Source organism: Pleurodeles waltl, chromosome 7 (assembly GCF_031143425.1).
Source record: "Pleurodeles waltl isolate 20211129_DDA chromosome 7, aPleWal1.hap1.20221129, whole genome shotgun sequence".
Lineage (NCBI taxonomy): Eukaryota > Metazoa > Chordata > Amphibia > Caudata > Salamandridae > Pleurodeles > Pleurodeles waltl.
Genome location: NC_090446.1, coordinates 1,048,524,345 through 1,048,547,384, shown reverse-complemented (window position 1 = coordinate 1,048,547,384; position 23,040 = coordinate 1,048,524,345). Strand labels below are relative to the sequence as shown.

Sequence of the window (23,040 nt, the reverse complement as noted above, 5' to 3'; positions counted from 1 at the left end):
ATAGGAACTACTGGTAGCTGTCTTTTGGCTTTTAGATAGCAAGTTTGAATACACTTAACTATCCATCTAGCTAATCCATTGAAATTGGATTACCTTTGTGAGGTTTTGAAAAAGCTACAAATAGTTGTTTTGATTTCCTAAAGCTTTTTGTCCTGTCAAAGGAATACATAAGAGGTCTTTTAATATCCATTGTATGTTGAGCTCTTTCAGCAACAGAATCTGATTAATTAATATGAAAAGGTGAAACTACCTTAGGTAGAAATTTTGGATTTGTTCCAAGTACTATTTTGTCTTTGTGTATTTGGAAAAAAGTTTCCTCTAGAGTAAACACTTGAATCTCGCTAATGCTTCTTAAAGAAGATATGGCTACTTAAAAAGCAACCTTCCATGAAAAACTATGAAGCACAAGAATCCATGGGTTCAAATGGTGGACCCATAAGCCTTGTGAGTACAATACTGAGATTCCATACAGGAGGTGGAGGAACTTTGGGAGGAATGACTCTCTTAAGACCCTCCATAATTGCCTTAATGACAGGAATTCTAAATAGAGCAAGATGTTGTCTGTTTTGAAGGTAAACAGCTATAGCCACTTAATTAAGCTGAACAGAAGAATATGCTAAATTTGCTTTTTGCAAACGTAATAAATAACAGAAAATGTCTTGTACTGAAGCCTTAAGTGGATCAATGTTTTTAAGTTGACAATAATATACAAAATGTTTCCACTTAGCAGCATAACACTGTTTAGTTGTATGCTTGCGTGCTTCCTTAAGAATATCCATTAATTCGGATGGAAGTTGTAGGTAACCAACTATATGACCTCAGGAGCCAAATTGCAACATTCAATGTGCTGGGGTTTGGATGTCTTATTTGACCACTCCTTTGAGTCAAAAGATATGGCCAGTTTGGAAACTTGTGATGTGGTACTACAGACAGATCCAACAGCTTTATATACTAATGATGACATGCCCCCGTGGGGGCTACAAGAATTATGGTGAGTGAGGTTTGTTTCAGTTAGCGTATCAAAAATGGTATGAGTGGGAGAGGCAGTAAAGCGCAAGCAAATATCCCTGACCAATTGATGCACAGAGCATTGCCCTTAGACTGATGGTCTGGGTATCTGAACGTGAAGCTTTGGCATTTTGAGTTTTCTGCGTTGGCGAAGAGATCTATTTCTGGTGTTTCCCATAGTTAAAACTATTTTTGAATTAGATCTGGGCGAATTTCCCATTCGTGGACTTGTTGCTGCATCCTGCTTAATAGGTCCGCTAAATGATTGTCCATTTCTAGGAAATATTCTGCAAGTAATAGATTGTGAGTTGCCCACTCCCAAATTGTCTGAGCTAGAAGCAACAACTGTGAGGAGTGCGCCCTCACCCCCCTCACCCCTCCCCCCCCCCCCCCCCCCATCCCCTAACCCGGTTTTTGAAGAGAATACACTGACATATTATCTGTGAGTCCTAACACCACCTTGTGTGAGAAATGCCTTGAGGGCTAGGAAGACTGCCACCAATTCTAAGTAATTGATATGATAAGCCCATTGAGTGTAATTGTGTTTCCCTTGTATGGTGAGTTTGTTGAGGTGAGTTCCCCAACCTATATGCAAAGCATCTGTCGTAAGTATGATCTGAGGCACATGGTCCTGAAAAGGCTACCCTTTTGAAAGATTGGAGAGCGGTTTGTCTGGCGGTCCAACAACATTAGATCCTGAAGTTGACCCTGTGACTGAGACCACTGTTGTGAAAGGCACTGCTGCACTGGCCGCATGTGTAGTCTCGCGTGGGGCCCTATGGCTGTACAAGAAGCCATCATTCCCAACAGTCGCATCACTAACTTTACTGTGTAAGTATGACTGTATTGCAGTTGAGAAACGAAATTCTGGCTTGAATCCTTATTGGGTATGGACATGATAATGCTGACTGAGTATTCAGAAGTGCTCCCAGATACAGCTGTTTTTGTGATTGTTGAAGATGGGATTTGAGGTAATTTATTGTGACTCCCAAACTGTGTAGAAGATTGACAGTGTCCTGAGTGTGCTGCTGGCAAGTGTAAATTGTATTGGCTTTTTTAAGCCAGTCCTCTAGATATGGGAACACACGTATGTGTTGTCTTCTTAGAAAAGTTGCAACTACTGCTAAGCATTTGGTGAATACTTTTGGTGCTGTGGTTACCCTCAATGGTAGTACCTTGAATTGTTAGAGCTTTCCCTCAATGAAAAATCTTAGATATTTACTGTGGGCACTGTTTGCCCACTGCACCCGGCCACCCCCGTGCCTCTGAGGGTGTGTTTTGTCTGCCTACTTGGGGCCCCCCCAAGTGCTCCACTTAACACCCCTGGTCTGCCCTCCGAGGACGCGGGTACATACTTGCCAGCCGACCGGAACCGGAGCACCCCCTGTCTCCACAGGCACCCATGTTATTTTGGCTCCTCTTTGACCTCTGAACCTGACCGGCCCTGTGTTGCTGGGTGTTTGGGGTGGACTTGAACCCCCAATGGTGGCTTAGGCCGAAAATGTCAGCTCCGAAAGTGGTATTGATTTCTTCTGCTCTGAAATGAAAACGTCCGATTTTCAGCTCAATACCAAAACAGATGTAGCAGTCTATTTGGTCGGTGCCAAATGCACTTTGGTCTTTGGATTCTACACAGAGAACACCCAAGGGTGATCATCCGGATGTATTTTTCAGCTCCAACCATGGCCCGAAGGCAGTGGAGGACCCCGACCAGTGCAGGAGTCTTATTAACAGTCTTTGATTGGTGTGAAGGGGCTGATATACTCAGGTACTGAGTTGGTGGTATGGACTGGCTGTTGACATTAGAATCTCAAGCAGAGTGTAGATCTCTGATGGAGAAGGCTGTGCGTTGTTCCACCTCTTCCTGCACATGCTTTTCTTCGAAGATGTCGGGTGTGTCGTCTCTTGATTTAGAAGACATCTCTTATGGACATGCTCTTCCGTCCTGGAGAATCTTCTTTGATCAAAAAGCTCTGCAGGCGTTGAAAGTCTCATCTTTGTGATCCGGAGACAGGCACAGATTACAAACCAAATGCTGGTCGGTGTATAGAAATTTGGCCTGACACAGAGGACAGAATCGAAACAGAGTTTGTTCCATCAGCCTGACATCGAAGTAGAGCCAAGACTGGCGAGGTCACCCTTAAGGGCATGAAACTGACCCAGACAATCTAAATCGGATTGACTATAAATGAGTGGAAAACACGAAACTATACCAACATTTATAGAAAAGGTAGAAAAAAGTTCAGAATAACCAAGCTGAGATCCACCAGAGTGAGAGGAAGAGGAAACCCACTCTGAACCAGACGGCGGTAAAAAAACAATCTAACAAGGGACTCTGAAGAATGCTCCCATGCGCAGTATCACTGAGAGGCGAAGAGATCGAGTGACTCGAAAATATTCTTCAAAGAAAAACAACTTGTAACACTCTGAGCCCAACACTAGACAGCAGATGTAAGCAAAGCATGTGTATCTACAGTTACACATGCCATTGAACACACTGTTTCATTAGTGTCAAATCTCAGTAACCTAAGAGCCACTTTATGCTCCCTGGCCTGCAAATTCCGGAACAGCAGGATAATCCAAAACCTCCTGCCACTCTAGTAAGACGGACAAAAAAATATGATGTACTCAACAGTTTCTTTAGGGGCACCACAGGCCGGACATTGCCAATCACCATCCCTCCTAGGACATGCCCACTTGGCTGCAAAGGAACAGAGGGGCAAGGTTCCATACCCGAATTGCAAATACAGCTGCCTGGCTAGGGGGTGGCTCTACCTCATCCAGAAAGTTCTTCTTTCTAAATCAGTACTTAGTGGGGAAAAAAATGTCTGTAAAAAAACCATGACTCGTCTGGGTACATAAAAGAGGGGCTTTGTTTGGTCAGTAAGCTAGTTTAATTTGGGGCTTGGTAATTGCCCTCTGCCACACCAGAAGTGCTCCACAAACTTGCAAGCCCAATCTTCAACAAGGTGGCTTTAACATATTTTATCCACAGCATATTACTGGAGCAAGGAAGGCACACTATTAACTCTATCCCTTCCCGATAAGAAAGGAGCTCAGGTGGGTGAATGGGTGGAGGAGGGGGGGGGAGGGTTTAAACCTATTCTATCAGGTAATGATCTTAGCCGAAAATCCGGTCTGAGTGAAAGAAGGGGAGTACTTATAGGTATGCCAACCAAATGGCACCTGATGCCAGTTGGCTCAAGTGTTCATACCCAGAAATCTCCATAGCTGTGATCCATAAGAAGCTGTCCCTAGGGCCTGGAGATTATAAATCTGCTGAGCCGGCTGAATGGAGCGAAACTGAGTTGAGCGACATCTTAGTAATTCCTCCCACCACTTGTTCCATCTTTACCCTGCGCTGCATAGTGTGTGTGTACAACCCCAAATGGTCTGTTAATGTTATGCCTAAGTAGCCAAACGTGTGCATGCACTCAAGAGGGATCCCTGCCAACGTAGGGAATGCTCTAGTCAAATGCTCTGAATTCAGGACCATATACTTAGTCTACCTCATGTTAATTTCGAAGCCCCTCTGGTTACAGAAGCACTCAAAGCGGTCCAACAGTTTCTTGAGTTCCAGAGGAGATTTGGAAAGGATTAAGGTATCATCGGCACACATGAAGGCAGGTACCTTCAGGTTTGCCCATCTGGGTATCGTCGTTACACAGCTCTAAAAATTTTACAAGTCCGTTACCCCAAAGTCTGGGGAGGACCTGTCCTGGCAGTTTGGTGTTCCCATGGGGAGCAGGGTCAAGACTTATTTCTATATGACTGGGTCCAAACTAAAAAAGAAAAAAAAAACATGGATGGATTAAACACAGATCTGTGGCTGGCGGCTAATGTTTCATTTGTTCAGCATTCCATCCATCATCTGTTCATTTTGATCATGTATAGATAGCACTTAGGGCTCATCAAAAGATTTATGTACACTATAACACAGGAGCATTACAAGATATTGCAAGTCACTGAGGAGATCCATACACATAGAGAACAATGCTGAAGGGACTTACAATTTCCTTATTATGCCAAGGGGCACTTTATCCCTTTTAATACATGGTCATGCCACCTTTCCCACAAACCACTTAATACCTTTCATATGAAAGAGAAAGCATGTATGTAAACATGAATAAAAATAAAACCTCTAGTACAAAACGTAACATCAAAAACCTGTCAGATATTTGTTACAGATATTAAAAGCCTTTTTTTTTTTTTTTTTTTAATGTTTTTTTTCAGAATGTGTAGAAACATGCAGAAAGATTCTACCTTTTCTCTATCTAACCAGTGGAAACAAAACAAACATGCTCTCTGCTTGGCATTGTAAGTTACTAAATTACAGCATAAGAAAGAGAAGAAACTTCCCAATTTATTTGCCTTAAACAGCTCCTTCGATTATGCTCTGTGATCTGACCTGCCTTTCACCTCGGCTCCTGGCTCTGGCAGAAAGGCATTGTTACATCAGAACTCGACTGTAATAATTTATAATACTTATAACAGTCAAGTTATTTTCTTTATAATCGTCAATTAAGTGCATCACTAGTCACGGATTATAAAGAAATTAGAGATGTGCATGCAGAATCCCAAGTATTATTGCTCTATTATGAAATTACGTGGATCTTTGGGCTTTTTTTTTCTTTTTTTCTCTGGATTGGTTGGCAGAGGGAGTGAAATGCTTGGAGGGCGTGAGGGTGTTTTGATGGCTCTAACTATTCTTCTTTATGTGATACCCATTTTATAAAATAAAAAAAATAAAAAAGATCACCAGTTAACCCCACAACTTAATCAAGATTGAAATTGTCATGGTGCTTGTAGCTAAGAAAGCAATGTAGAAAATGATGACCGATGCAATGCCCTGTCCTGATGCATTTACCTGTCTCATCCAGACTACAGGATAAAGCCTGAGATCCTTTTTCTCCATTGTCTGCATCATCAAATGGACTGCTGGTTTCATTTTGAGTGCAAGTGAATTCTGTAAACACAGTACTGCTACTATTGCTGGTCTCATCATTAGACTGATGGAAGATTGGCGGAGTGGTGGTGCCGTCTTTGGGTGTCATCTCAGCGGATGGTTCTATCAGAAAAATGACACAGAGCCAAATATTAAGTCATCTGAAAGCAATAGTGTTTACCCAATGGAAACAATGGTCAACTAATTCAATAAATAACAAGTTACTTACCTTTAATAATGCTCATTCTGGTAATACTAACTGCTGATTCCCTCAACTTTAAATTCAGATAGGATCTGGAAAATCTGTGCAACATAGACTCTTGCGTGTAAACAGGTGGTAATATGCGACTTTGCAGTTATGTCACACCCACCAGAAAAAAAAGAGCATGGCCACATGTAGGAGCCATCTCCCAGGGCAGATGTCAGTTGCTTAATCCTTGTTCTGCACCCTCAGACATAGATCATTGAATACAATTTCAAGGTAACAGTGTGCCAAAATCTAATTTATTACGCTGAGCAGATGTCCACTACACAGAATGGGAAAGAGAAAGACAATTAAGGAGAATCTAAAGTTAGGTGTAGAATCGACCTCCGATCTTCATGACAGAAAAAAAAATAATCAGAGCCTGCACACACACAAAGGGGTATCTGGCCCAAACTGGAAGGGTCCGTTTCAAAACACAAAAGCCTAGCTTAAAAACAGGTTTAACACCACCAGTAGTACTTTCTAACTCCAAACACAAGGTGACAGGATATATACATAATGTGAGAATCTAGGAAAAGGTCCACGCTGCAAAAAAAGCGTTAAAGTAAAGTCAATTTTTCTTCTGATCGATACTTCTAACTACACTTTACTCACATTTAGAATAGAAACCATAGCAGTACCCACCGAATGTGGAGTTTCTCTGGACAGGACTCAAACCAAGACAGAATGCGCAAAATGGTCATCTCTGCAGAGGCAGCTGTCAAGGAAGTAGTGCTTTGTGAAAATATGCATCAATGCTCACATTTTAGCCAAGCAGATGTGCAGAACAGGCATATCCCTTGCCAGCCCAGTTGTTGCAGCTTTGGCCCAGGTGGTATGGGCTTGCAGATCTTTAAGTGTCCTTTCTGGTCAACATTCACCATGACTTGATCAAAAGAATATCTACTTCAACAGAGTCTTCTTCTGCAACATTCTGCCTCTCTTGGCCACAGCAAAACCAACAAAGAGCTGGTAACCCAGGCAGCGGTCACTTCTACAGTCAGTGTAAGAGCTAAGGGCTGGAGTAGTGTAGCTAACATAGCAGACAAGTGAGACAGGATCCTCGTTGCCTGCTGTGGCCCATCAAAATGCACTTACTTCCCACTTCCTCTCTGGCAATGGTGTCAACCACCGCAATGGCCATCAAGGACTGGGAGTGGAGACTTCACTTCCCCCAATCTTCGTCTCCCCCACTAAGTCTTGTTCTAAAACCCTCCAATTTCCTGAAAACCACCCCCTCCTCGAATGAAGTCAGACGTGTACTCTGGAAGCCTCCATGTGTGGCTGCCATCTTCAAGTTCTTTTTTTCCCCTTGGTGATCCTTCCTGTCTTTGCTGTCTACCTTTTATGTTTTCAGGTATCTTTTTACTGTCCCCCCTCTTTGTATCACCTCATTTTTTTCGAGGTGAAGTGTCCTTTATTGGATTTCCATGCTGTGCACTGATTTTGTAACAGTATCGCTGATCACTCTTGGAGGTAGGAATAAAATGGTGCTGAGCTTGTTAACTTGTGTTTCTGTACCCACTGTCCTACTTGTGACTCTTTGTTCACTTGGGTGTTCAAGCAATAGTATTTTTTGAAGATGCGGACCAATGACCAAGTTGGAACCACACATATGTTGCTTATTGTCACGTTTGCTAGGCAGGCCAGTGTGGTGCTTTTTTCCTTGTGGAATGAGCTCTGGGTTTTTCTTCTAAGTGCATGTTTTGGTAGCACAATCGGTTCATTCATATTATCCACTTTGCAATTGTGCCCTTTCATCACTGATGAGCCTTTGTTTGAAACCGCAAATACACAGAACTGCTTTCCCTTTCTGACCTTCTGTGTCCTTTTTAGCCTAGGAGCTGAATTGCCTGCTTCACATGGAACTGTGATGTGACACGGAGGAGTACACAAGGCTACTCCTTCTTGAGTATCTGCAGGGAGGGCTCAAGCAGGTTGTAGGAAGTTGGTTATCTATGCAGTGTACCAATGTAAGGCGACACTATGCAGATAGTCCAGTGAGACTCATCGTAGCTGACAGAGGGTAGAATAATAGCCCTAAAGGCTCTTTTTTTGTGGTAGAGTGGGCAAGCAGTTGGGCTTATTAGAGGACAGTGTTAAACATTTATTGCACACATAGAGCCAAGCAAGACACTCAAAGAAATCAGACACCAATTTAGGATTTTTTTTTTTTTTAATACAAAACAATTTATTCATAAAGCACTCGGCTGCCTCTAAAAAGGCGTCCTGTGCTAGCGGATTCAAAAACCATAGACAACTGAAACACCACTGAGAGACAATGACCTGATCAGACAGGTAGGTCTTAAAAAGTTTCCTAAAGACTGATTCAGAGGGTGCCAGACAGAGGTAGGCAGACATGAGTTCCATATCTTGGCAGTCAAGTAAGAAAATGATCAACCACCTCTCCTTGCACTGTTAACCCACAGCACAAGAAACAAGAAACAGGTTTCTCCACAAGACAGAAGTGTTCTCTCCTGCTGAGAGATCAGCAATCTTCAGATATCCAAGTCCTTTCTGTACACAAGCTTTGAAAGCAAACTTGAGAGCTTTAAATTTAATATGGCTACCAATTGGTAGCCAATGCAGCCTACACAGGGGAGTAGTGATCGAGGCAGTAGACGAAAGCTTCAAAACCAGCCGAGCCATTCTGAATAATCTCTAGTCGGTGAAACTGATAGCATGGTAGGCCCAAATACAGACTATTGGCATAGTCTAATTTAGATGTTATCAGGCCATGAATAACAGATTTGCGACATTCCTCAGGAATCAAATGTAGTATCTTCCTAACAGATTTCATTTTTATACGTTTTAAAAGTTGAGGCAGTGCAATTTCTGGAGTGGTAATGTTATCCTATGGGGAAAACACATGTAATGAATTCAGACACTTAAAAACTACTTGCAGAATTGTTCTTCTGGAGCTAAGGTAAGTATGTGGCAAGGTCCAAGGCAGCACCGACAGGTCACTTCAGCAGGCACTGAGCTATTCAGGTGCAGAGGTGCTTTTCAGCCTCAGGTGCTGTAATGTTATCCTAAGGGAAAGAAATAGACACAGTATATGGGTACTTGGCAACAACTTACAGGACTGTTCTTCTGGACTTGAGGGGAGTATGGGGCAACGTCCAAGGCCACGCCAACAGGTCACCTCTGGGAAGTTTGTGTCCAGAGGTGCGTTATGGCGTCGGGTGTCCCATTCACTTCAATGGAGATTGGTCCAGTTAGAAAGTGGCTGCCCAGTCAAGATGAACCAGCAAGAGGTCTCTCAATGATCAGGGACATGGTCAACTTTGGTCTTCTCCTTGGGCTGGGGCAGCCGAGGGGGTCATAAAGCGTTGGGTTTTCGTTTAACAGTCACTTGCGGTAGTGTGCAGTCCACTGTTGGCACACCCAAGGTAGGCTTCGGCTCCAGAGGGCCAAAGAAACATGGTGGCACAGTTGGCCCAATTCAACTCGGGCTAGGATGCACGGGTGCAGTGGTGCTGTCAGGTGTCATGTTTTGGCAGTCCAAAGTCCTCGTTAGTCTTCATTGGTGCCTGCAGAATGCAGGAAAGCAGCACCACTACTTCATAGGCGATCCTATTTACTGCTCAAAGTACAGGCAGTGCCTCCAGGCCTTTGGAGGCAGAACAGCTGCAGGGTGAGCAGTCTTTGGCACAAATGTCAAGGACAGTAAGCAGGCCAGTGGGTTAAGAGCCAAGTCAGCTGCTGCTCCTCAGTTCTTGCTTTCTGTGGCTCTTCGGGTCCTCCTCCTTTAATCATCGGATCTAAAATCTGGGTATCGGGGGCCCCTAAATACTCAATTCAGGGCCGTTAAGGGGAATGAAGGGGAGAAGCCAATGGGCTTCTTACCCCTGGGGTCACTACACCACCCTAGATGACCACTTCCTATGGGGAGTTGGTGTAGAAAAGTATCCTCTTTTTGGCATGGTTACCCCCACTTTTTGCCTACTGTCAGAATGTTTTGACTGTTTTCACTTGGATCCTGCTAACCAGGACCCCAGTGACTGTGCTTGCTCCCTCTAAATGTGGTTGCTTAGGACTCTGCACACTCCACAAGCCATTGCAGCCTGCGTGAAAAGGTGCATGCACCCTTTCACTACAAGTCACCCCCATGGTAGGCCCTTCTAGCCCAGAGAACAGGGTGCAGGTACTGGTGTGTGAGGGCGCCCCTACGAACTCCAGCTCCATTACACTGGACTTCGTAAGTGCAGGGAAGCCACTTTACCCGTGTTCCTGACACAGGTCACTACCTCAGTCCAGCTACATAATGGCAACTCCGAACCTGGGCATGTTTGGTTGGTATCAAACATGTTGTAATCATACCCCATGATTCCGTGCACTCTAGGGGCTTCTAAAAGGACCCCCAGCATTGCTCCTAGTAGTCTTCTGGGGTTTTCTGGGCAGCCCAAGCTGCTGCCATACCTCAGACAGGTTTTTGCCCTCCTATTGCTTGACCAGCTCAGGCAGGGGAAGGCAGAACAAAGGATTTCCTGTGGAAGAAAGAGGAAACACCCTCTCCCTTGGAAATAGGTGATAAATGGCTTGGGATGATAGCCTCTCCAAGCCACCGGTATGCTTTTAAGGGCACCCTGGTCCCTGCTGTGGCGCAAAAACTGGACAAAGGAAAGGGGAGTGACCACTCCCCTGTACATCATCACCCTAGGGGCGGTGTCCAGAGCTCCTCCAAGTGGCCACTTGATTCTGCCATCTTGAATCCAAGGTAGGCAGAGGCCCCTGGGAGCATCTGAATGGCCAGGTCAGGGAAGTGACGTCACAGCCCCCTCCTGATAGGTGGTCACCCTGCTGGGTAAACAATTCCCCCTCCTAGATTATTCAGGGCCTCCCTCTTGGGTGGGCCCTCAGATTAGACTGCAAGATTTCAGCAGGACTCCTCTGCATCGTTTACTTCATCTTTTGGACACTGGGACTGCAATTGGACCCTCCAGGAACTGAAAATCTGCAACTTCAGCGACTGCTTTGCTGTGCAACATGGTTTCTCTGGTTACTTCCAGCAACTTCAACATTTCCCTGGGTGTGCATCCTCAGAGTGACAAGTCTTCAGCCTGCACAAGAAGTAATAAGGAATCTCCCTTGGAGTGCAGGAGACACTCCCCTGCATCCGCAGGCACCAACTGCAAAGACAACCAGCTGCGTGGATCTTCTCTCCTCTAGAGCTGTGTGGATCCAGCATCACAGTTGGTGGTTTGGAGTGGTCCTGTTAGTCCACTCTACCGGCTTTCCAACTTGGGAGAGGTAAGACCTTGCCTCGCCTTGCAGGATAGTACCCCTGTGCACTGCTTCTCTTACAGCAGCTACTAAGGCTTGTTTGTTCCTCCTCCAAGGGATCTTCAGGCTCTGTGTAGCCCCAGCACTTATTTCTGCAAAGCACAGTCTTCTGCCTGCTGCTCCAGCAACGTGGGACTCCTCTTCGGGTGTGGTGAGTGGGCCTTACTGCGACTCCTGTGCCCGCTGCTCAGCCTGTAGGGGCTGCCTCCTTCTCTTGTGACTCTCCCAGCTGCTGAGGGCCACCCCGGACTCACCTCCTTGGGTCGAGTCCCCTGGACCTTGCTGGTCGTCTTCAGTCTTGCAAAACTTTCTTTAAAGACTCTTGCAATTGCCATGGCTTGTTGATGGTTTTCCAGCACCGCAGACCGATTGCATCGTGACTACCGGCGTGGGACATCACTTGCATCAGTTTTGGAACTCCTCTCCTGCGCTACACTGCTGACCTTCTTCGTCCACCGTCGACCTGGTCCTGCATCCACAGAAGGGTGGGTAGTGGCTCCTACCACAAACGGACGCTCCAACTCAAACTAGACTTGGTCCCCCTTCCTTTGCAGGTCCTCTTCTGTCAAGATCCACCTCTGGGTTCTACACTCGTCTGGGTCTTGCACAATCCCTTTCCAAGTTCCTATCGTTGGATCCACCCATTCATGGAAGAAACCTTGTGCCACCTCCAGACGGAATTGCAATTTTTGAGTACCTCAACCAGCCTCTTGATGGATGGAGGAAAGCTTTCAACGCCAAGCAGATGATCCTCAGCTCCGGAAGGTTGATAAGGAGCTGGAACTCAGTCTCTGATCTTCACCTCTCCAACATGGCTGCCCCATGCCAGATGCAATGCACAAGTCACTACTGTCATCTCTTGCTGGTGAATGTAGAAGGGGGTTGCAGCAGACCTCAACACGATCCAGTAACCTCCACTGCAGATCTTGTACAGTCTCCTCCGAAATCCAAACTCAGTAGGAGAGGGCCCCTTGACATTGGGCCCACCAAGACATCAGATCCCACAGCAGACCCCACATTTGCTACCTGGCTTGCTCGACTAGCACAATACAGGGGGGCATCAGTCCCTGCAGCCTCAGATTCGACCTCATTGAAATCAAGAATAGAGGCTAAAAGATCAGGATCGTAGCCTGCCTGTCCAGGTCTCTTTTCTGGCAGGAAACTGAACTGTGTCCAGAGTGAAGTATCTGAGGAGTCATGTGTGATTTCTGCACGTTGATAATGAACCCAAAGATGAAATGGGGTTCACCACAGTACGGAGGTGGTTGATGAGTGTCTGTAGCGAGACAGGCTACAACCACCACTCAAGGTAGGGGGAAGATTGGCACCCCTGCCCTCCAAAGATATGTTGCCATCACCGCCATCCCTTTTGTGATCACCAAAGGGGCACTGGTGAGACCAAAAGGGAGTACAGTGAACTGGAAATACTCCTGTCCCACCACAAAGTGCAGGTGGCACGGATGGGCCGACAGGACAGGTATATGGAAATAGGCATCCTGCAGGTCCAACGCCACCATACAGTCTCCAGGGTCAAGGGCAGATGACCTGGGCCAGGGTAAACATTGTGAATTTCACCGTCCAGAAGAGGGTCTGGAGAGAGCACAAGTTCAAAACAGGACAAAGTCCTCCGACCTTCTTGAGCACCAGAATGTAGCATGAATAACAACTACGTCCTACTTCTGCAGCTGGCACCGTCTTTACAGCTCCTTTGCCAAAAGGGCTTGCACTTCCTACCGCAAAATGAGGGAGATCGTCCTCATTCTGTAGTTGGGAGGGCTATGGAAGAGGTGGTGGATAAGAGAGGAAGGATAAGGCATATCCCCTGCGAATATTCTGCAGGAACCCTAGAAGAATCTTTGGATCATGCCTCCCACTGGGTGTCTCCGCTTCCCCCAAAGGCATGTTAAAGGGTCCTTGCAGGTGGGCAGCTGGCAGGCAGACTGAGTATTAAGGATAGTGTAGCTGGTGAGGAAGGACAGACAAGACTAGAGAGCATGCAGGAGCTCTGACCTCCTCAAGGTGCTCTAAAGGAGAATCCGCTTTGTCCCTAAACAGGTGAGTCCAGTCAAAGTGCAGGTCCCTAAACGAGGACTGGACATCGCCTGAGAACCCAACTGATCGCAGCCCCAGATTATGGCCAATGCAACACTGGTGTCAATGGAACACTCTATTAAATCAGTGCTGTCCAAGCCACAATGAATTGTGGACCAACTGTCTTGTATGGCGAGGGCAGGTTGGAGATCTTCGGGGACACCAGAGAGTCCCAAAAGGCATCGGAATAGGGACAGAGAAGGCAGCTAGCATTTACTGAACAGAGATCTAGGCTGGTTGAAGAAAAAACTTGCTTCCCACATGTCTTGAAACCCATTTCGACCCCCAATCGGGGGGGAGTAGTCAGAAAACACATGCACCACTGAACTTTCACAGGAAGGGAGCTGAGAGAGTAACAGTGTCGCCCGGGGCAGGGTGATGGCTTCTTGCTATTTGTCCGCTGATTTGGGTTGCCAGTGTACAGTTTTGACCAAGCTCCTAACAAGATATTCGTTAGCGCCTCATAAAATGGTAAAAGAGGCTCAGGGAAAGTCTGCCACAGCTGGAGCATTTGCGTCAATGCATTAGTCTTACATTCCAAAGAGGGGAGATGGATAACAAGGACCCAGGGGCGGTATGGAGACCACTAGACTCCTGCAAGTCATCGTAACTGTCATATTGAAAGGGCTGAGTAAACACATCACATTGTTCGAGTAAGTGTTGAACAAGGAGCGCACAGTGTGTGTTCTCTCTTGTGTAGGTGGCATATCAATTGGGGCAAGAGGTGCCTCAGTTGTTGTTGTTGTTGTTCCCGGCTTCATTCAAGGTCAGACTGGCGCGGAGTTGGAGAGTACTATAGGTATCTCTTTGTCTGGCATCAATGGATTCAGCACTGCCATCAAAATGCCCAATACCTCCATGGACTACAGAGCAAGGTTGGGGTCAAAGTTGGAGGTGTTGTGATGGGTTCGGAGTGTCCAATGGCACCAAGTGCAAATCAGCCGGTGGTACTCCAGATGGAAGGTTTCTCGACTCCTTGGGACCCGAAGGCATGCCAGAGGGAGTCAGCAAGGATCCGAAGAACCAGAGCATGGCCGCGTGGAACTTTTTGCTCAGTGGTGGAGTGGCAATTGGTCCAGGAATTTGGCTTGTGTGGATACTTGCATGATCGGCCCCTAAATAGGGCGACTCCAAGAGCAATATTTAGAGCCATGACCCCTGCTACGGCGAATGCCAAGAGGGTGGAGAGTCATGCTTTGGTTTTCATGCTTCATCACATTAGCCACAGATTTAGATCTCGACAAAGACCAGCCTCTGGAATGGATTCGGCTGCTTCTGGGGCCAGGACTAGACCTTGGACTTGCACAGCAATTTAGACCCATCTCAAAGCATAGTCGTCTTGTGCTCGGTGAAGTAAAGCTTCACCTTGCAACTCTGAATGGCCTTCAGATTCACTGACGCTCATTCAAAGCAGGCCTTTGGGTCATGACTCAACCCCAGGCACCACAGGTGCAACTGATGGGGATCTGTCATAGATTTGTGTTTGCAACAGTACCCTACAGAGATTAAAACCTGTTGTTTTTGGGGATGACATTCCTTGCACACTGAAGTATCAGACAAAAAAAAAAAAAAAAAAAGAGCTCCCGATCCAAGTCTGAGGTCACTAGAAAGAAAGGAACTGACAGTGCACAGGAGCGGTGCCTATAGACGCATTGTGTATGATTTCTGGCATGGAGTTAGTGCGGAGCTGCACAGCATCATCTACCCGTGTGTAGAGGAGCTGCTGAAAATGTTTGGAATTCAGTGTGACACCTAGGGAATATTCAAAAAGTAAAGAATCTGCATCTAGAAGTCTCTAGCAGAAAATATAACACACTGTTACAACTACATAGGACAACATACAAGAGCATAAAGGGACAAACAAGAGATTGACTGTTCCAAGACGTTAGCCACTGAGACCTCCTGTGTGTCCCAAATCCAAGAAGTGATCACCTCTGCACCACAGGCAAGTCCCTATGAGTGGTGGTCATTCGCCACTCTAATTACTGGAAGAAAGGCTGAAAATGCTTTTATTAACCATTATGTGCTTTGCAGTAGCTCTAGACTCCTTGGAGACTTCTTGGGAACTAAGGGATGTCATTTAAGACCAGACCTAATGTGAATATTCCATAATGGATATGAAAATAAGTTACTTACATGTAACTGGAGTTTGCCCGTATTGGTATCTTAAATATATTCACATGCTTGAATCATTCCCTTAAGTGGGAGTCCTATGGTACATAGAAAGCAGTAAAATTAAATTTACATTGAAGTTAATGCAAAAGACATTCACTTGAATAGCTTATCAGTGCTATTAGAAATGACCCAAAGTCCAGCCCATCAAGTGAAAGTACCCTTTAGAACCCCTCTCCACAGAAGATCCAGTTTCTCAGATTTTCTAGCACAAATGATGTAGAGAAGACCCAGACCTAAGGTGAGCCTCTATTGGGAGGAGGGCAGGTCGCATGTGAATCTATGAAAGATACCAATACTGGAGAACTAGAGTTACAGGTAAGTAACGTATTTTCTTCTCCAGTATTGAGGTATCTTTCATAGATTCACAAGGTTGAATCAGAATAGCTAGCAGTAAACATTAGCATATTATGTAATATGGAAAATGTCACTTACCCAGCATGCATCTGTTAGTGGTATGTAGTGCTGCAGGTTCACATGCTGTACATATATCGCCATCTAGTGTTGGGATCGGAGTGTTACACGTTTTTCTTCTTTGAAAAAGCTTCCCTTCCATAAATGCTTTTATGACAGGAATTCTAAACAGAGAGGTATGTTATGTGTTTTGAAGGTAGGCTGATATTGCTGTTAGCCACTTCGCTGCCAGGCCTTTTCCTCTCCTGTGCTGAGCCTTTTTTTGGCTAATTGGGGCAGTTCGCGCTTAGGCCCTCATAACCTTTTGTTCACATAAGCTACCCACGTCAAATTTGCGTCCTTTTTTTCCAACATCCTAGGGATTCTAGAGGTACCCAGACTTTGTGGGTTCCCCTGAAGGAGACCAAGAAATTAGCCAAAATACAGCAAGAAAAATCGTTTTTTTCAAACAAATGGGGAAAAAGGGGCTGCAGAAGCAGGCTCGTGATTTTTCCCCTGAAAATGGCATCAACAAAGGGTTTGCGGTGGTAAAATCACCATTTTCCCAGCTTTCAGGAACAGGCAGACTTGAATTAGAAAACCCAATTTTTCAACACAATCTTGACATTTTACTGGGACATACCCTATTTTTACTTTTTTTATGTGCTTTCAGCCTCCTTCCATTTAGTGACAGAAATGGGTGAGAAACCAATGCTGGATCCCAGAAAGCTAAACATTTCTGAAAAGTAGACACAATTCTGAATTCAGCAAGGGGTAATTTGTGTAGATCCTACAAGTGTGTCCTACAGAAAATAACAGCTGAAATAAAAGAATATTGAAATTGAGGTGAAAATAACAGCCATTTTTCTCCACGTTTTAATCTGTACCTTATTCCTGCGATGTCAGATTTTTTTAAAGCAATATATCGTTACGTCAGCTGGACTATTCTGGTTGCGGGGATATATAGGGCTTGTAGGTTCATCAAGAACCCTAGGTACCCAGAGCCAATAAATGAGCTGCACCTTGCAATGGGTTTTCATTCTATACCGGGTATACAGCAATTAATTTGCTGAAATATAAAAAATGAAAAATAGGTATAAAGAAAACCTTTGTATTTCCAAAATGGCCACAAGATAAGGTGTTGAGAAGCAGTGGTTATTTGCACATCTCTGAATTTCGGGGTGTCCATACTAGCATGTGAATTACAGGGCATTTCCCAAATAGACGTCTTTTTTACACACTGGCTTACATTTGGGGGAAATTTTTTTGAGAAAGACAAGGAGCAATAACATTTGTTTTGCTATTCTGTGTTCCCCCATGTCTGCCGATAAAAATGGTACCTCACTTGCGTGAGTAGGCCTAGCGCCCGTGTCAGGAACTGCCCCAAAACACAACATGGACACATCACATTTTCACAAAGAAAACAGCTGTTTTTTGTAAAGTGCCTAGCTGGGGATTTTGGACTCTAGCTCAGCCGGCACCTAGGGAAACCTAGCAAACCTGTGCAGTTTTGAAAACTAGGCACCTAGGGGAATCCAAGATGGGGTGACTTGTGGGGCTCTGACCAGGTTCTGTTACCCAGAATCCTTTGCAAACCTCAAAATTTGGCCAAAAAACACCTTTTCCTCTCATTTGGGTGACAGAAAGTTCTGGAATCAGAGAGGAGCCACAAATTTCCTTCAACCCAGTATTCCCCCAAGTCTCCCGATAAAAATGGTACCTCACTTTTGTTGGTGGGCCTACTGCCCCAAAACACTATCTGGACACATCAAAATTATCAAATACAAAACTACCTGTTTTTGCAAGGGGGGGGGGCAACCTTCGTTTTTGGTCCTGGGCTCAGCAGCCTTCTAGGGAAACCTACCAAACCCAGACAGTTCTGAAAACTAGACACCCGAGGGAGTCCAGTGAGGTATGACTTCCGTGGATCCCCTAATTTTTTCTTACCCAGAATCCTCAGCAAACTCAAATTTAGCTAAAAGAATCACATTTTTCCCACATTTCTGTGAGGGATCACCGCACTGGGACAAATTTCATACCACCTAATGTTCCCCTCAGTCTCCCGGTAAAAATGATACCTCATTTGTGTAGGTGGGCCAAGTGTTTGTGAAAAGGAAGAGCCAAAAACATGCCGATATTGAGGGGACACCAAAGGGGGTCCAAAAGGGCAGTTTGCAAAAAAACATTTTTAGGCTGACAAGTGCAGCAGAATTTTTATCGATATAGATAAGACAATGTTGGGTAGTTGGAATTTTGTGGATTCCTGCAGATTCCGGAAGGTTCCATCACAAAAACATCGGAAAAATGTGTGATCTTCAGAAAAGTTGGAGGTTTGCAGGGGATTGTGGGTATAAAAATGGCGCGGGGTGCATGTGAAACACCACCCTGGAATCACCCAGATGTTTAGTTTTCAGATCTGTCTAGGTCTTGTGGATTTTTCTACATGGCAGCCTCCCAAAGTCGATAAAGTGCAGCCATCACCATTCAAGTGGGACGATTTTGAGAGTTAGCCAAGCTCTCATGGCCCAAATGTAAAACTAAAACCCAAAATAATCAAATGTCTTCTTGCTTGCTGTGGGATAAGATGTTTTAGAGTGCGGGGGAGAGCTGAAAGACTGTTACCCCTTTCAGTTCGGGTGGGGGCATAACCAGGCCTACACTGGTTGGTAGCCACAACCCCACTATTTGTTTTTTTTATTTCCCTGGCATTTAGTAGACTTTCTAATTTAATTATATTAAGCCGATCTCCCTCCAGGAGGGGCAGAAAAGGCCTAAAAGTATTTTGCCTCCCCTGGGGAATAGCCCTTGCCCAAGTGGCAGCTCTTCTTATGCGTTAGTATAAAAAAACAAAAAAAGAAATTCCCTGGTGTCTTGTGGTTTCTGCCACCAGGAGGGGCAGAAATGGCCTAAAAATAATTGGGCCCCCGTTGAGCAACCCTTGCCAAGGGGTCGCTCCCCGCATATAAAAAAATAAAAATAAAGTTGGGGTGGGGGCGTAACCAGACCCATACTGGTCTGTAGCCACCACCCCAATATTTTTAGTTTTTATTAAACTTCCCTGGCATCTAGTAGACTTTCTGCCCCCCCCGCCCCGGGGTGTGGATCAGGGGTAATAACTTTGGCCCCATTTATTTGGGGTGGGTGTATGGCCATACTCCCAACCTCTTATTTAAAAAAAAATAAAAAAAAACTTCCCTGGCCTCTGGTGGGCTTTCTGCCCCCCTTGGGGGGCAGATGACCCTTCCGAAAATAGGCCCATCTGCCCCCAAGGGAGGCAGATATGGCCAACAGCAATGAGTCCCCATGGGGAGTGACCCTTACCCAAGAAAACACATGCATACACACACCAATCCCTGGTGCCTAAGTGGTTTCTGCCCCCTTTGGGGGCAGATTGGCCTAACAAAAATCGGCTGATCTGCCCCCAAGGGGGGGCAGAAAAGGCCTTGAAAAATATTGCCCCCCTGGGGAGCGACCCTTGCCCAAGGGGTCGCTCCCCTCATGCCAGTTTCCATACATAAAGAAATCCCTGGTGTCTAGTGGGCATTTCAAAAGCCTGATCGCTTTACGATACGGCTTTTGAAATGCTCTGAGAGACTTCAAAGGGAAGGAAATTCCTTTACTTCGCTTTGAAGCCTCTCAGGGCCCCATCACATGATCGGAAGAGAAATGCTTTGCATTTCTCTTCCGATCGCTGGGAAGTGGCCTCTGATGAGGTCACGGGGGCTCAGGGGGGCATCGGGGTGGAAGGGAAAGGGCTTCCCCTTCCATCCCTGCCTTGGGGTGGTGGGAGGGAAGCCTGAGCTCCGTGCCCAGGACGTAATGGTTATGTCCTCGGCACATGGACAGTGCCGTGGGACGTAACCATTACGTACACGGCACAGAAGGGGTTAAATCTATTTTAATGTATGAATATGCCATATTTGCTTTCTGTAAATGAAGCAAACAACATACAATATCCTGTACTGATGCTTTAAGTGAATCAATGTTTTTAGGTTAGCAGTAATATACAAAACGTTTTCATTTATTTGTCTAGCACTGCCTCGTGGTAGGTTTAAGTGTTTATTTTAGAATGTCCATACATTCTGATGGAAGCTGTAGGTATGCAAATTCTATGACCTCAGGAGCCAAATTGCCAGGTTGAGCATACTGGGATTGGGATGCCCGATCTGACCCTTGTTTTGAGTCAATGGATCTAGTCTGTTTGGGAGCTTGTGATGTGGTACTACTGACCGATCCAATAGTGCTGTATACCAGTGTTGACGTGCCCATGTGGGAGCTATGAGTATCATAGTGAGAGAAGCATGACATATCTTGTTGACCAGAAACAGATTTAACGGGAGAGGGGGGAAAATGTAAGCAAATATCCCTGACCAACTGATCCATAGAGCATTGCCCTGGATTGACGGTGTCGGTATCTGGATGCAAAGTTATGGCATTTTGCATTTTCGCTTGTTGCGAAAAGGTCTATGTTTGGTGTGCCCCACATTTTAAAGTAATATTGAATTACTTGTGGGTGAGTCTCCCATTCGTGTATTTCTTGCTACGTCCTGCTCAAGAGGTCCGCTAGCTGGTTGTGTATCCCTGGGATGTATTCCGCTAGCAGGTGAATGTGATTGTGAATTGCCCATTTACAAATTGTTTGTGCTAGCAGGGACAATTGGGATGAGTATGTCCCAACCTCTTTTTGCAGATAATACATTGGTGTCATGTTGTCTGTCCTTATTAAGACTGTTTTGTGTATGAACTGTGGTTGGAATGCTTTGATGGCTAAGAACATCAATTCAAAGTGGTTTATGAGGTGCGTTTGCTGGACTGAGTCCCATTCCCCCTGTATTGTAAGATTGTTGAGATGGGCTTTCCCACCTGTCTCAGATACATTAGTAGTGATTATGGTCTGTGGCACAGGGTCCTGAAATGGCCACCCTTTTGATAAGTTGGTTTGAATCTACCATTGCAGAGATTTGTAAGTTTGGCAGTCCAACAACACTAGATCCTGTAGTTGACCTTGTGCCTGAGACCATTGTTGCAAGAAACACTGTTGCGGTGTTCTCATGTTTTGACATGCATTTAGCACTATTGCTATGCATGATGCCATCATTCCCAATAGCTTCATGATAAACCTTACTGTGCAAGTTTGATTGACCTGGAATTGGGATATGAGTGTGTGAAACGCTTGTATTCGTTGTGGATTTGGGTAGGCTAATGCTGACTGAGTGTTCAGAATTGCTCCTAGATAAGGTTAAATTTGTGCTGGCTAAAGGTGAGATTTCTGGTAACTGTGAAACCTAATTTGTGTAGGTTATGTATTGTGTGGGCTGTTGACAGTTTTGAATGGTGGTGGCTTTTATTAACCAGTCGTCTAGATAAGGTAAGACATGTATGTGCTGCCTTCTGAGGCATGCCAAGACTACACCTAGACATTTTGTGAATACTCTTGGTGCTGTTGTTACCCCAAAGGGTAGTACTTTGAAGTGATAGTGCTTGCCTGCTATTACAAACCATAGGTTTTTGCGGTGAGCTGGGTGTTTAGGAATGTGGAAGTAAGCGTCCTTTAAGTCTAATGCCGTCATGTAATCTTGGTTTTCTAACAAGGGAATGACATCTTGAAGAGTGACCATGTGAAAATTTTCTGACCGGATATATTGATTTAGAGGCCGGTGATGAGGATGGATCTGAGGGTACCATCCTTCTTTTGGTATGAGGAAGTATAGAGAATATACTCCTGTCCCTTGTTGACTGATGGGAACTATTTCTATTGCCTCTTATAGAAGTAGAGATTGTACACCTCTTGTTTCAGCAGAGCGGTGTGTTCGAGAGAGAGCCTGTGAAAATAGGGTAGAATGTTTGGTGGAGTAGAGAGGAGTTCTATGAAATAACCATTGCGGATAATTGATGGTACCCATTGATCTGTTGTAATCTGCTGCCAGTGAGAATGGAAATGTTGCAGTCTTCCTCCCACATGAGATTTATATTGCTGTGGAATGGATAGGAAGTCATTGTTTAGAGGAGGTAGAAGCACCCTTTGAGGCAGGGAATTTACCTCTGGACCTGACATTTTGTCCTCTGTGAGATCCCCTAGTGTAATATTGATGTCCCTGGTTTGAGTGTGACGTGAAAGGCTCTGAAGTTTGTGATTTAAATCCTCCTCTAAATTGAGGTTTTCAAAAATGAGTCCCTAAATGGTGTAGTATAAAGGGGTCCCACGGCCTTTGCTGTTTCTGAGTCCTTTTTAAGTTTATCAATAGTTGTGTCCACCTCTGGTCCAAAAAAGCTTCTGTTTATTGAATGACATATTAAGGACCGCCTACTGTATCTCAGCTTTAAAACCTGAGACTCTTAACCAAGCATGTTGCCCGACAGTAAAGCTGGTGTTTATTCCTCTAGCTGCAGTATCAGCTGCATCTAATGCAGACCTAATTTGATTGATTGCAATAGCTTGCCCTTCCTCCACTATTAGGTGTGCTGTTTTTTGATGTTCTTTGGGGAGATATTGCAAGAATTCTTGCATCTCATCCCAATATGCCCTGTCATACCTACCTAAAAGGGCTTGGGAACTAGCAATCCACCATTGATTGGCTTCTTGTGGTGCTCCCCTTTTACCTGCTGCATCAAATTTGCGTCTCTCTTTGTCACGGGGAGGAGTATCCCTGGAGGAGGGGGGAGGAGTATCCCTGGAGGAGTGGCTGTTCGCACACTTCCTGGCTGCACTGACTACAATGGAGTCTGATGGGAACTGCTGAAATATAAAAATTGGGTCTGTTGGTGCAGGCTTAAATTTTTGTTTAACCAATTCTGGGTGTTAAAATTCTGGCTTCATCAGGCTCCTTAAAAATGTCATCTGCATGATAGAGCAAACCAGGCAACATTGGTATACACCGGTACTGCTTGTGAGTTGAGGATG

The 23,040-nt window shown here is 45.2% G+C and overlaps 1 protein-coding gene across 6 annotated transcripts in view; it reads right to left on the bottom strand.

Annotated features, from left to right (window-relative positions):
• BPTF (bromodomain PHD finger transcription factor) overlaps positions 1-23,040 on the bottom strand; it is a 1,198,927-nt gene that overhangs the window by 1,028,182 nt on the left and 147,705 nt on the right. For all 6 annotated transcript variants that reach the window (XM_069199907.1, XM_069199908.1, XM_069199910.1 and 3 more), the window contains exon 6: positions 5,876-6,076. In XM_069199907.1, coding sequence (XP_069056008.1) covers positions 5,876-6,076 — 201 coding nt within the window. The remainder of the gene's footprint in view (positions 1-5,875; positions 6,077-23,040) is intronic.